Source organism: Lycorma delicatula, chromosome 6 (genome assembly GCF_047948215.1).
Source record: "Lycorma delicatula isolate Av1 chromosome 6, ASM4794821v1, whole genome shotgun sequence".
Lineage (NCBI taxonomy): Eukaryota > Metazoa > Arthropoda > Insecta > Hemiptera > Fulgoridae > Lycorma > Lycorma delicatula.
Genome location: NC_134460.1, coordinates 153,281,247 through 153,295,506, shown reverse-complemented (window position 1 = coordinate 153,295,506; position 14,260 = coordinate 153,281,247). Strand labels below are relative to the sequence as shown.

At 30.5% G+C, this 14,260-nt stretch overlaps 1 protein-coding gene across 1 annotated transcript in view; it reads right to left on the bottom strand.

Moving 5' to 3' along the window:
* Positions 1–7,967: 7,967 nt before the first annotated feature.
* Positions 7,968–14,260, bottom strand: part of LOC142326962 (DIS3-like exonuclease 2) — a 105,698-nt gene continuing 99,405 nt past the window's right edge. The window contains exon 15 of the mRNA XM_075369695.1: positions 7,968–13,503. Coding sequence (XP_075225810.1) covers positions 13,324–13,503 — 180 coding nt within the window. The 3' untranslated portion in view covers positions 7,968–13,323. The remainder of the gene's footprint in view (positions 13,504–14,260) is intronic.

The following is a 14,260-nucleotide window of genomic DNA, read 5'->3' as shown; positions in this document are numbered from 1 at the left end:
TAATAAATATTCATTTATATATACACACACACCACACATACTAACCAGTCAAGGTTTGCTTCGCTCACCCTACTGTCTACCTAGAACCGTCTGGACCCCTGTTATGTTCGTTATCCTCATGGTTGTGAGAATATTAAATATTTTACAGATATTAATCAAAGAAAAAAACTAGTCAATTTACTTCATTTTTCTGTTGCCATGATGACAGAAATACAATGAAGTAAAAGGATTAATTTTTCTTTTCTTTAAAGAATATGTTAACTCCCAAGCAGGCTAGGGGGCCTTGATCTACAAGCTGTGGCTAGAAAAAAAACTGGACTGATCAAGCTACAGACAAACAGTGCGTATGTGAAGGTCAAAAGTCATGTGACATCCCCCTATCTCCAATCCTGCTACCAAGTCGACTGTGGACCCCTTAATCAGTCCATGACCTTCATTCAAATCAGATCTTGTATCTGCAGGCTGTTAGAAAAATGTTAAGCGTTTTAAAATAACAACACGTTAATGTGAAATTTCTTGTGAAACTCTGAAAATCCGCCTCAGAAACTCATTCTTTGTTAAAAGTGTACAGTGATAAATGTTTATTACACACTCACATTATTGAATGGTTTAAACAGTTAAGAAGAGATTTAAGATGGCCCACATCAAAGACGACATGTTTTTTGACATCCATGGCGTTGTGTATGTAAATTGGGTACCTGAAGGTCAAACTGTGAATCAGCAGTACTTTCTTGAGGTCCTAACTACTCTTCATGAACAAGTAAGAAGAAAGCGACCGGTGAATTGGGATCCCTGTATTGGAACATTTACCTTATACCTGACCTTGCCCCATGTGACTTTTTTCTAATCCTCAAGGTGAAATAAGCACTGAAAGGAACGAGATTTGAGATAGTTGAAGCTGTGAAATACAAAGCAGGAGACCTAAACATGATCGTGGAGGGGAGTATATTAAAGGGGCGAAGGGGTTAATGTTAAAATTGTGAAGAATAAAAAAATAAAGGTTTTAGGATCTACAGGCATTTCCATTCCTTTATTTTATAGTAATAGTACCTGTAGCTCTTCCAGCTGTGGATCAGTTTATTTATTGAATATTGCAATGTGTATGCAGTGCTGTCACCATAACATAAGAAAAGAATGATGTTGAAGCCATTTTGTCAAAGTACAATACACATATAGTATATCTTTTATTTTCAGTTATCATGGAGGTTTTCATGTTATTGTGATGAATATTATTATTCTGAACATATCATAGTTAAACTTCAGTAATGTAACCATTTCTTTTACCTCTGGCACCACCGTTAGGTATTACTTAAGAGCTTGAAATGAATGACAATTTTTGTAGTGTGTGGAAATACCATGCCTGACCGGGATTCAAACCCGGAACCTCCAGATGAAAGGCCAAGATGCTACCACTCGTGCCACAGAGGCTGACAGTAATGTAACGTAAATATATTTATACAAGTATTAGTAGATTAGTTCACTAAGAAACCTAAATATACTTATACAAGTATAGTAGATAACATGCAGACGCTAATGTTGATGCATTAAATATTTGCTACATGTTTTGAGACTTGTAGTCCTAACTTAGCCTTATCTCTGAAATGTCTATATTAATGACCAACTGCCTCTGAAGGTTTTAATAGAAACATAATAAAATATCTGTCCATTTGAAGTAGTAACTAAATATTTTGAAGACTTTTTTATAGCGTGTATCCCAATTTCCAATAGAGTAAAATTTATAGCCTGTATGTAACAGTTATTTGAAGTTAAGTATAATTATATTATACATTTAACATTTAGAAAGTTAGAAAATGTTTAGACTAATATCTTGTGGTAAAAATTATTGTGTTAACAATTTCAGCGCGTTGTAGAAAGTGCTGGTGATTTCTGTACAAATTGCTCTTTGCTGTTTTAATTTTTTCATTTATTTTTTCTGCATGTAAAAACTATTATTTATTTTTTTTACCTACTACATTTATTTTTTCTATAAAAACTATTAACTGTTTCATATTTAATTAAAAATTACTTCTGTGATACGCTTCCAGACAGACCTAGTCGCATGTGGTTTTCTATAAAAACTATCATTAGTGATGTATCTGTTATTGTGCATAATTTTTTTTAAATATTTAAAGCAATTTTACTGTATATATGAGTTAATTTGAAATAAAAAAAATCCTGAAATTCAGAGATTAATTTAAATTTTGTTTCAAATGCAGCATAAATATCATCTATGTACTCAGCCAAACTCGTGAGAAATTTTTAAGCTTTAATTTATAGGTTACTCTTGTAAAAATGATTAGCTAGGAATCTAGCAGGGGTACCCATGACTGCAATATCAAATTTATTGAACAAATACATTTTTGGCATTGAATATATTATATTAAAAATCTTGTGAAAGTTTTCTGTCAGGTGTAGATTAATAGTCTGAATTGGAAATAGTTTGAACTTTGTTTAGAGTAACTGTTCATTTTAATTTGGATTGCTAAAAATAATATTCATGACGCATAAGTTTTTTTTATATACTGGTGGAAAATTTTTTTTAGTATTTTTTAAGTATCGTTTAACTGTTAATAATTTTAATTTCATTTAATTGTATCATTAATACTTGTAATTTTTATTTTAATCGCCTCAGGAGATTTTCTCATAAACTACGCACAATACAAGAAAATGATTAAACAAAAGTTACTCAGATTGACGGACACCTCATAGTGACCTTGACCTGATTTAAAGGTTAATATTATTTTTTCAAAGGGAAGAACCTACTTTTGATTCAAAAGTATTAATTTTCCAATGAAAAGAGCATTGAAAATTTTACATTGGAATATGTGGTCACATGTATGACCTTGGATTTCTTTTAGGGTATTTCATTTTAATTGCACCAGGTGATTTTCTCATAAACTACACAAAATACAAAAAAATTTATCTAAACAAAAGTTAATCAGATTTGAGGGGGACAGCACTTTTGGTGATTTTTTTCAAGGTTAACATTTTTCAAATGGAATGACCTGTTTTTGACCCCATAAATGAAACTAGCAGAAAATTTTACATTCGAATATGAGGTCACAGATTTGACCTAAGAATTTTTTAGAAGGTCATATGGATAACCTAACCATCAGAGATAGTGTTATATGAGTTACACATTTTTGAAGTCATACAATATTCCTGTAATATTTATATTCTAGGCCATTTATCTCCCAAACAGTGGGAAAGAGCATAAAAATGACTTTACAGAAGTTATGGGGATATCAAATTGTGACGTTGAGATCGTAAATTTTGGAGGTGATTGGGGTTTTTCGAATGGAATTACCTTTTTTGATAGCACCAATGGAAAGAGAAAAAATGTCACATCTACATACTTGAATGTAAACATGATGTTTTATGATTGTTTCATTTTTAAGTTTCTTGAAGTTAATGGTTTAGGAGTTCACATGTGGTATCTAATAACACAATTTGCTGGTTCAAGACAGTACCACATACCAACCAATCTTCTCATAACTCTGAAACCAGTGACTGTAAATAAATATCTGCGAAAAGAATACAACACTATCTTTGATGGTTAGCAATATGATCTTCAAAAAAAAATTTCCAAGGTCATATGTGTGATCACATATTCCAATGTAAAATTTTCTGTACTTTTCATTGGTGGGGTCAAAAATAGGTCAGGTCAGGTGGGATGACCTGACCTATTAACAACATGGTTACCATGTTTCAACATGGTTACAATGTTGAAACAAGGTAACCATGAAGTGTCCCCCTCATATCTGAGTAACTTTTGTTTAGGTAATTTTTTTTGTATTGTGTGTCGTTTACAAGAAAATTGCCTGGGGCAGTTAAAATGAAACGCCTAGTACAGATCAACATTCTGTACTAGGTGGTTTATTTAATAGAATTTAAATATAATTAAACAGTACAGAGGAATAATATGAATGCAGGGATTCTACAGCAGCTACTTTGCTGCATAATTTATGACTATTTATTATTTCAGCATTCTGTGTCTGCATAGTTTTGGTTAATGTTATTTATAAATTTTGTAGTTTTTAAATGATATCTAATATTTTTATTTTCACAAAATGTTGATTTTATCTTTAATTAATTGTCACATATTGGATATGAATCATTTTAAACTAAGATACTGGTACTAAAGCTAATAACTTTGTTGTCAAAAATTTATAATTATATTTAAGAAAAATTATTAACTATTGATTTTTTTCATAATAAGCAAAGAAAATTACTGTTACTATTATAATAAAATAATTAATTTTTTATTATCGATTGAATATACAGTCATATAATCATATTACTCTGAGAAAGCAAACTGACTTCTTTATAATGGAATTACATAGTTGTAGAAGAATAAATTTATTTTTAGGCAGTACTTTTGACCAACAATATCTAGTTTTGTTAGTTACTAGCTAAAACAGTGATATAAATCATCACTTTTCTGAGCTATATAATATTAAAAAAAATTTTCTTTCATTCAAACATATTTGAAAAGAATGTAGTTTTTATATTGTAAAACATGATGTCTGTTGATATTTACATTGAAGGTTCTTCAACTTATCAGTCAACAATACATCTCTGTTTTGACAAGGTCTAATGAAGTATTCTATTTAATTAGTTTAGCTTCCATATTTGAAAATTTTGTTTTATTCATAATTTTAAGATAAAATGTGTAGGTAACAATTAACAAGTCTGCCTGGTTAGATAAGCAGCCAATTACCTTAATGGGAAGTATATTAAAGATTGTTCTAGCCAACTTCAAAAGCATTAATTAATATTTAACTTGTTATACAGAATTGTTTTCATAACATGGAATTATCCTCCTATACATTTTTTCTCATGTAGAATGACTGCAATGAAGTTTTGTCATTTTTGCAGAATCAATCTTAGAAAATTAATAGGTTTATGTAAGATGCTTTCATAATAACATACCTTCCATTCACAACCGCTTCAAATTCATGAAAAGATGCAATCAAATTTTTTGTACTGTGAAATATGTATTTACAATTTTAATCCTTTTTGACTATTTTTACAGAGGGGGTTCCTGCATTCTGGGTTTTTTTGTGTCACAAACAGTGGTAGGTAGCAAATGTCATGGGGATTAAAATAAACATAATTGAATATCATTTATCAGTATTATTAAAAATAAAATCCATCAATTTTTTTTTTTAATTATAGGAATTGTCAAGAGCATTTTTATAAAAACAGTAATTTCACTAAGGACACATCTTTCTTTCTTTCTTTTTCCTGTTTAGCCTCCGCTAACTACTGTTTAGGTAATACTTCAGAAGATGAATGAGGACGATATGTATGAGTGTAGTCTTGTACATTCTCAGTTCGACCATTCCTGAGATGTGTGGTTAATTGATACTCAACCACCAAAGAACACCGGTATCCACGATCTAGTATTCAAATCTATGTAAAAACAGCTGGCTTTACTAGGACTTGAACGCTGGAACTCTCGACTTCCAAATCAGCTGATTTGGGAAGACGCGTTCGCCACTAGACCAAACCGGTGGGTTACTAAGGACACATCTAAATTTACAAATATGTATGCATATCGCCTCTAGTGTAAAATATTCAAAGTTCAGTGTGAAGATTTTTTTATTATTAATCTTGAGCGCTAAAGTGGTCAGTTTTATTTCTTATGTAACCAATTTATTCCTAATCTAGCAAGATTTATCCTTGTTAAAAAATTTAACAGCTACAGAAATACTTTTTTCCTTATCAACACACTTGCAGTCACATACTTCCTTTGACTCAGCAGCAAGTACCTTTGAAGAATTCTCACAGTACTTTGAATTTTTTATTTTCAAAATGGCAGTTATAAAATTTGCTACATATTTTTAAGATAACAGTTTCATAAGATTGCATTTCATTAAAAATTACTTTAACTTGTAGCATCTGATGAAATTTCATTTTTTTAACACTTCAATTGTTTTTGGTGTAGGCGACTGGAAGACTTGTATCTTAAAATACACACACAGAAAGAAATCACATGCACTCAAAATCAGGTACCACCCAGGACACATATTCACATTCCAAGAGACTATGACTGGGGAAGAAATCCTTCAAAATTTTCAGACACCCTAGCAGTATGACCTACTATGGGATAATGGGAATCTTTTTTTTCCAGAAGAGAGAATCTTAACCAGATGTCACCTGCTCTTCCACACAGGCGGCAGTATTAGGCTCACATCAACTAAAAGCTCTTCTCCTTGCTGATTTCACCTAGGAACTGGACCCACCTAAGTATTACGCAGTTCCTGGGGAGTATTTGGCAGCGATATAACACAGACTATGGAGTTCTACACGTATCATTATCTGGAGCCCACCCACACCGAAATGTGGATGAATGCCTCCTCTACACACAGACTGTCCAGCAGCCTATGTCTTTGTTTCCTTCTTCCTGATAATCTCCCTAATCATATTAGATAATGTTTCCAGTTTTCTGCTGCTGTCAGCATCTTGGGTATGATACACACTTGTAGGAGATCTTTGTACAACATCGTTCTCTTATGTCCTTCCATCCGCCACACTGAAAGATCGCATGCTGAGATTGTCAATCTCACTGCAGTATGGACAAGGTCATCTTCTGCATGACCTCTTGGAAAGAGGTAAGACCTGAAGGATTCATATAGTCAGGAATTGGGTGAGCTTATAATTACAGAAACCCTGTCATACCCACGGTGCAACTTCTTTAATTAACTGGTAGTCCACCTTTCATTTTTGGATATCTCCCACCTCAACTGCCATTATTCAGTAGGACATCTTATTTCTTCTCCCTCTCCTTATCATTCTGTATATAATCTTACCAAGAGCTCTAATGTTGGTGTTCCAGCAACAACAAAGGGTGCTTCAGATGTCCTGTAACCAGAGTGTACACGAAGTAATATCTCTCCTCTGTATATCATCGATAATCTTTTGAACTAAAAGGCCCTGATCCAGACCGGAGCACCATACAACATGAGTGTACCACGTGCATGTACAGTTTCCTCTTTGAAGTCCTGGGCCCAGCGATGATCGCAAGAAGACAGCTTAATGCATTAATGAGTCTCTCAACCTTCTTCGTAACCTCCCGTACATGACAGGAAAATGACCGCTTGCAGTCTAACCATATGCCCAGGTCAGGTATTTTAATTCTGGACTAGAAATGATTGTAGCATCCTCTACTTCAAATTGGATTGGATGCAGCCTCCTTCTACCCGCCATAATGATAGCCTTTGCTTTTTGACCAGCCATCTCTTACAAGTTCAGTAGCGACATAACCTTTCATTTCTACTCCGCTTCAGTTTTCAGTACAATTAATACTAGGTCATCTATGAAGGCAATAGGAATCACTCCATTCGGATACTAGTCTAATTTTGCTAATGGTAACATACTGCTCGTTAGTTATAATAGATACTGCACTATCATCTTGTCTCTGTAGACAGACTTTCATCCAGTGTTTGAATTAGTACAGTAATGGAAATTTTGTTATTTATGTAACTAAAAAATAATCCTTATTATTCATTCACAAGTTGTTACCAAGCTCTTCATTTCTCAATAAAACCTTATTCGGCTTGCACGATCAATCAGTTTCCTTTGGAGCATGGATAATTTGAATTTTGTAACCATGATAATAAAGATCTTGGTGTAAAATCTACTGAATAGAAGAGAGTGAAAATCAGAGTTAATAACCTATGCTAATAAGGTGATTTGCAAGAACTTCCGTTTGTTTTGTCACTCTTTTTATACGGGTAACTTTACCTATTACATTTAGGTAAAAAAAAATGTAATAGGTAAAGTATTTTTCACCTGTAAGGTGAAAGAATTTTTACCTTCATTTGATAGGTATATTTATAGGCATTAAAACATAAGAGCAGGACCTAGGATAAGGAAAACCAAAATTCACGAGGACTTCAATTAGAGGAAGTGAAAGTAAATATATAGTTTACTTGGAGAAGAAAGTTAAAATAACTGAAGAAATTGCCTTATTTTATTACAAAATAGTACAAAAATATAAAATTAAATAACTTTTATATAATAGAATCATAGTTATATAACAATCTAAAAACTAGGCAGTTAAAATAAATTAATGTTATTTTTAAATTATTTACATATTTTTTTTAAATGGAAGGTAAACATTAAGGATATAAAGAATAAATGAAATGGTGCAATTTTTTTATTGCATAATTTATACTAAACAGCAAACTGGCAATTAACATTAATAAATTCTTTCTAAACCTATAATATTTTATTAAACAATGAACTCTTTTTTTCTACTTTTTTATTATTAATGAGATTACATGAATATTCCAAGTAAAGTTATACATACAAAAGAATGTAAAAGTCTTTTCTTATAAAAAAAAGGTATAGAATCTTAAAATTACTATTAATTCTGGTCCTTTTAATTTATTTTTAGATTTTAATCCTTTGCCAAATTCTGCTATCAGGCTATAAACCCAGTAACTGTTTGAAATAAACAAAAAGAAAGGTAACCATTGGGAGTAATTAAAATACAATTAACTGTACAGAATGGCTGCAGCTCAATGACTAAAGTATAAATGAAAGATATGAATTTAAATTCACTTTTAGAACTCTATGGGAGTAGTTTTACTTAAGGCTTTTTGAAGGTTACTATTAGCACCATCTTCGGTGCAGTGTACAGTAATATTCAGGAAACCTTTGTATATAATTAAATAATTTATTCAGTTGTGTTTGTTTAATATAATGGTTTTGTCAAATTCAGGGCCAATATTTCCAGGAAAAAAGGTTACACTGTCGCTTTCAAAGCAGCAAACATAACACAAAAACCTAGAGATATAGAAATTATACTGTAATGATTACAATAATATTACATTATTTACAGATAGATCAGATGTAACATTCACCTACTTATAGAAGGATATATAGTCATTAGCCAGAAATACAGAACTAATTTTTTTAATTGATTCATAGATAGAGAATAAAATTGTATATACAATGTTTGTACTGTGCAAAAAGAAAACTTACAAACCAGTTGAACAATATAAATATGAAACAAACTAAACCTACAAAAAAACCTTAAATGAATGGACACAACATTGATCTAATTACATATGTCAGAGGTTTCCTTGCTTTTAAAAGATATGCCAATAACTACAGTGCAATTGGTTGATTCACTAAAGAAAGAATTTCCACTAAATTAAGAAAAGAAATTAGTTCTGAAAGAAATACTTCCACGTAATCTGAAAGCAACTTGTTTCTAATTTTTATGTTTTTAAACTGTTTTTAGATTTCTTTCAGACAATTTTTAACAAATCTGAAAATAAGGTACATAAGAGATAAAATAATCTAAAAATTAATTTCTTTCCTATTTTCACAATTTTTTTTCATATTTGTTAAAATTTCAGGAATTTGCAACCCGTTGATTTTAAATATAAAATAATGATGTAATAAGAAACTCATGACATTTTATAAAAAAAAAACTAATGCAAAAACACACGCATATATTTATACTTAAGAATGTGGGCTATTAGAAAAAAATAAGATATTTATTATCCTTCAAATTGAAAATATTTTCACGTTATTATACTTCAATCACACTTTTAATAAATAACTTACTCATACTTATCTATCTGAAGGATTTTTTATACTAATTTACTTTAAAAAACTTGTTTTTTATCTTTGGTTAAACGATTCAAATATTCATGTGCGCCTTTAAATTAACACTTTCTAAATTATTTTTTACACTGATTTTATTCACTTAATATTTTTATACAATTATCTTATTTAGTATTTAGAAAGTGATGTATTAATTATTACTTTTATGCATCAGTGATGGACTAATTAAATTTTAAACATTTACAAACCTTGATCTGTCCAGGAAAATGCTTAGGCAGTTTCTATTTTTTCAATTATTATTTGGCAATTTGTCCTCCAGAATTAGGAAAATCCTTCCAAAGAGAAAGCTGTTAAATAAATCTCAACAAAGTATTCTTACTGATAAATGCAAGCGTTCTAATACAATTAGAGCAGCAAAAGAACAAAAAAATCTTTAACTAGATTTAAATTGAAGGTACAGACAAATCGCAGAATAGCTAATCAATAGTGACAATAATGTATTCTATAATATTATTATATATTTATTCTATAAATTATAAATTTCTTTTCACGGAACAGAATACTTTATACAAGGGGTGGTTGAAATGTAATGCACACTGGAATGTAATGGGAGAAAAAATATTGGACAAAGCAACAGGTGTTGCCATCTTTTCTTTCTTTTTCCTGTTTAGGCTCCGGTAACTACCGTTTAGATAATTCTTCAGAGGATGAATGAGGATGATATGTATGAGTGTAAATGAAGTGTAGTCTTGTACATTCTCAGTTCGACCATTCCTGAGATGTGTGGTTAATTGAAGCCCAACCACCAAAGAACACCGGTATCCACGATCTAGTATTCAAATCCGTGTAAAAATAACTGGCTTTACTAGGACTTGAACGCTGTAACTCTTGACTTCCAAATCAGCTGATTTGGAAAGACGCGTTAACCACTAGACCAACCCGGTGGGTTAGGTGTTGCCATCTTATAATTTCACTACCTTACATTCCACAACTGTTGACCCATTTTCTCTCAACTTTTGTTATGAAATTGAGAATGCCATTATGACAGTGATTCTAAAACAATTTGCAGCAACTGAATTTTTTAACAGAGGGAAAAGTGAATGCTAGTACTATAAATAAGTGAGCAATAAAAATTACCTTTCAAATAATACTTCAGAGGATGAATGAGAATGATATGTATGAGTGTAAATGAAGTGTATCCTTGTACAGTCTCAGTTTGACCATTCCTGAGATGTGTGGTTAATTGATACTCAACCACCAAAGAACACCGGTATCCACGATCTAGTATTCAAATCTATGTAAAAACAGCTGGCTTTACTAGGACTTGAACGCTGGAACTCTCGACTTCCAAATCAGCTGATTTGGGAAGACGCGTTCGCCACTAAACCAACCCGGTGGGTTAGAAATCTGAACCTATTCCACATCTTCCATACTCAACAGATATGGCGCCAAAGAATTTTCATTTCTCTCCACATTTAAAAAGAAATATTTAGAGTTTTTTTACCATTGATAATGAAATGAATGCAATAAGCTCACTGATCAGGAAAAGACAGTTGCCATCTTTCATTGACAGAATGAAAAAATCGATTCACTATTGTGAAAAATGTGTAACTGAAAATGTGAAAAAATAAATGGTTGTTCTTGCAAGAAATAAAATTTACTTTTATGCCATATTTGAGCATGGTTCCCACAACCAGGAAATGTCAGGTAAAGTAAGGAATTTTTAGAAAAATCAGGAAAAGTTGCAAAAAATTTCAGAGAATTGCATTTTCAGAGGTGGCTTTTACATTAACATTAATTAAATAATGTAAATACATTTACATTAATCTCTTCTTGTGGAAAATTTGTACAGAGACAATAATTTACCAATGAAAAGTTTCTATGCAATTGCAGATGCTGGGTCAAAGATGATGTTTTCATTAGCAAAAAAATGTTCACTGCAGTAAAAAGCTCTAGAAGATGATATGAAGAATGTCTTGTAGAAAAGGAAAAACTTTTCTCAAGAAAACAAAGTAGAGCTTTGTAAAGGAAAATGCAAGCAGCAATTAAAACAACTGGACGAAGAAGGAAAAAACTGAGAGCTACAATCTTGGCAGAAGAAGAACAGATAGCCACCAAAATTAAACTTTCAGAAAAGGGCAAACCATTAGAAACACAAAGATTTGAAGAAAAGTTGCTCTATGTTAAGTACGTACATATAAATGTGTATGTAATGAAATCTCATATTTTTATTACTTTTTTTTTAATTTTTTGGTGTATGTCAGAATAATAATGACAAAATATTTTTCAAATAAATGTTAATAATGTTTGTTTTCTGTACAAAATAAGGTGTTTGTTCTAGTTTTCTTATTTGTAATACTTTTAGTCACAGTGATTTCAGCTCCCCTTTAAGCTGTGATCATAGATATTCTTTGTTAAATTGAAATTTGTGATTCTTAGCAATTTTATGCAAACCACGTTACTAAATATTGTTTTTTGTATATTTTACAAAATAATGGACTACTTTTTGTGAAAAATTTTTAAGCAATCTTAGGTGCGAACCAATTATTTTTAAAAATTGCTTTAGTTAGTTTTTTATTTCTTATACATTACATGTTAAAAATCAGGTGGGTGGATAAAGTGACAAATGAAGAGGTGTTGCGACGGCAAATTGATGAAGAAAGAAGCATTTGAAAAAATATAGCTAAAAGAAAAGACAGAGACTTACAGGCCACAGCACATCTTAAGGCATCCTGGAATAGTCGCTTTGATATTGGAGGGACAGGTGGATGAAAAAAATTGTGTAGGCAGGCAATTTTTGGAATACGTAAAACGAATTGTTAGGGGGGTATATGAAAATGAAATGACTAGAACTAGATAGGGAATCTTGGAGAGCTGCATTAAACAAGTCAAATGACTGAAGACAAAAAAAAAATCTGTATTACTTTTTGTTACCACAATGTTCATTTTTATGTAAGAAACTTATTGAATATTGGTTTTTTTGTAGTTTGCAATGTAATTTACTAAAAAAATTTATTACAAAAAATAACCTAATTTTAAATGCATATTATAAAAAAATGATTCAAAAATAAACTTTAAAAATGAATGTAATAATAAAAAATATAAAAAGTTGTGACTTGGCAGCTACGGGGATGATGGAGGCTGCAAAAAAATAAAATATGTATATATTTTGTAAACAACAGTAGCATAACATTATGAACCAGAAAACATTTAATAAATTGGTCAAAAAAAGTCAGGAAAAGCAAATCTTAAAATTTGGTGGGAACACTGCTGTATCAATTGATTATTTCTCTTCAATCACGAGTTATGAGTGATTGTGCATTACATTTTAGCCATCTCTCATTGTAGTATCTTTAAAAATTAAATATAGATTAATGAAAACTGTCCACTGTTTTCATTATAAAGGCCAAATGTGAAACTGAAGGAATTAGCAAAAAAGAGAACTTTAAGCAACCCTATTTAACACACAGGCAGACATGATTTTTCTTTTCTTTTAATAGTTTAAAAACTATATGTCCACAATTTAACTAAACCACAATAAACTAAATTAATATACAAATAAGTATTATAATTAATACTAAGGAAGTATTATTGATTTGATATAAAATAATACATTAAAATGGATGCGCACAAATATTGGTTGTATGGAATAAAGGAATAATCATTAAAAAATGTCAGGATAGAAGACAAGAATATAAAACATGTTCATAATATCAACATCTAAGATAATATAAGATCTTATACTGTCGGAGGGATAAGCTTTCCTTCAAGCGTATGAAAATTTCCTAAAAGAACTTCGATAAACAATTCAGTAAAAATTGAAATTTTTTGAACGGTGCCATCTTGCCATAATAAATTCATACCAATAATTTGATGATAGTCATTATAATTTAACGTAATGGATAATCCATTCAAAATCTGTAACATTAAACAATGAATATTAAAGATATTATAAAGCTATAACAAAATTATTTTTCATTAAGTTTTGATAAAGAAAAGTTTGGATCTTTTCATTCACAGTCAGGATTACATTACATAAAATGTAAATAAACCAAATCAACCGGGTTGAATTTATAAAGCAAAAAAAAAAAAAAAAAAATACAATTAAGCAAATATCTTTTGATAAAATAATATAAGATGTAGAATTCTTGCACATCAGGGATAAATATAATTGGTTACAAAATACCGCAAATGGAGATATAGATATGTATACTTTGAGTCATTTAAATAGCAAAACATTAAAATAAAAAAGAGATGAAATTAAAAAAAAGTAAATTATTAATTTGAGCTGGAGAGTACACTATTTAAATTGTATTACACATAATTCTAAGTAAATCCTAGAACTGTTTAAAATGAAACATATGTTCAACCTATTAAACTATTTTCTCTATTTAATTTTAGTAAAAACCATTTTACATGAAATCTCATTAGAAATTCACATTTCATTAAACTCTTCAGAACTAGATCATTTGAATACGGTCACGTGCAGAAAAAACTGCTCAATTATTAAACTAGGGCTTTTTCAGTCTTCTTAAAAGTCTTTCAAGGACTGTAATTGCCATTCACTCCAAATAAAAATTTTAAATGAGTTTTAAAATAGCAATTAATATGAACATCAAGTAACCGCATAAGATGTCATTCCACCAGAAATACAACCTTGCTCTCTTTTATCTTC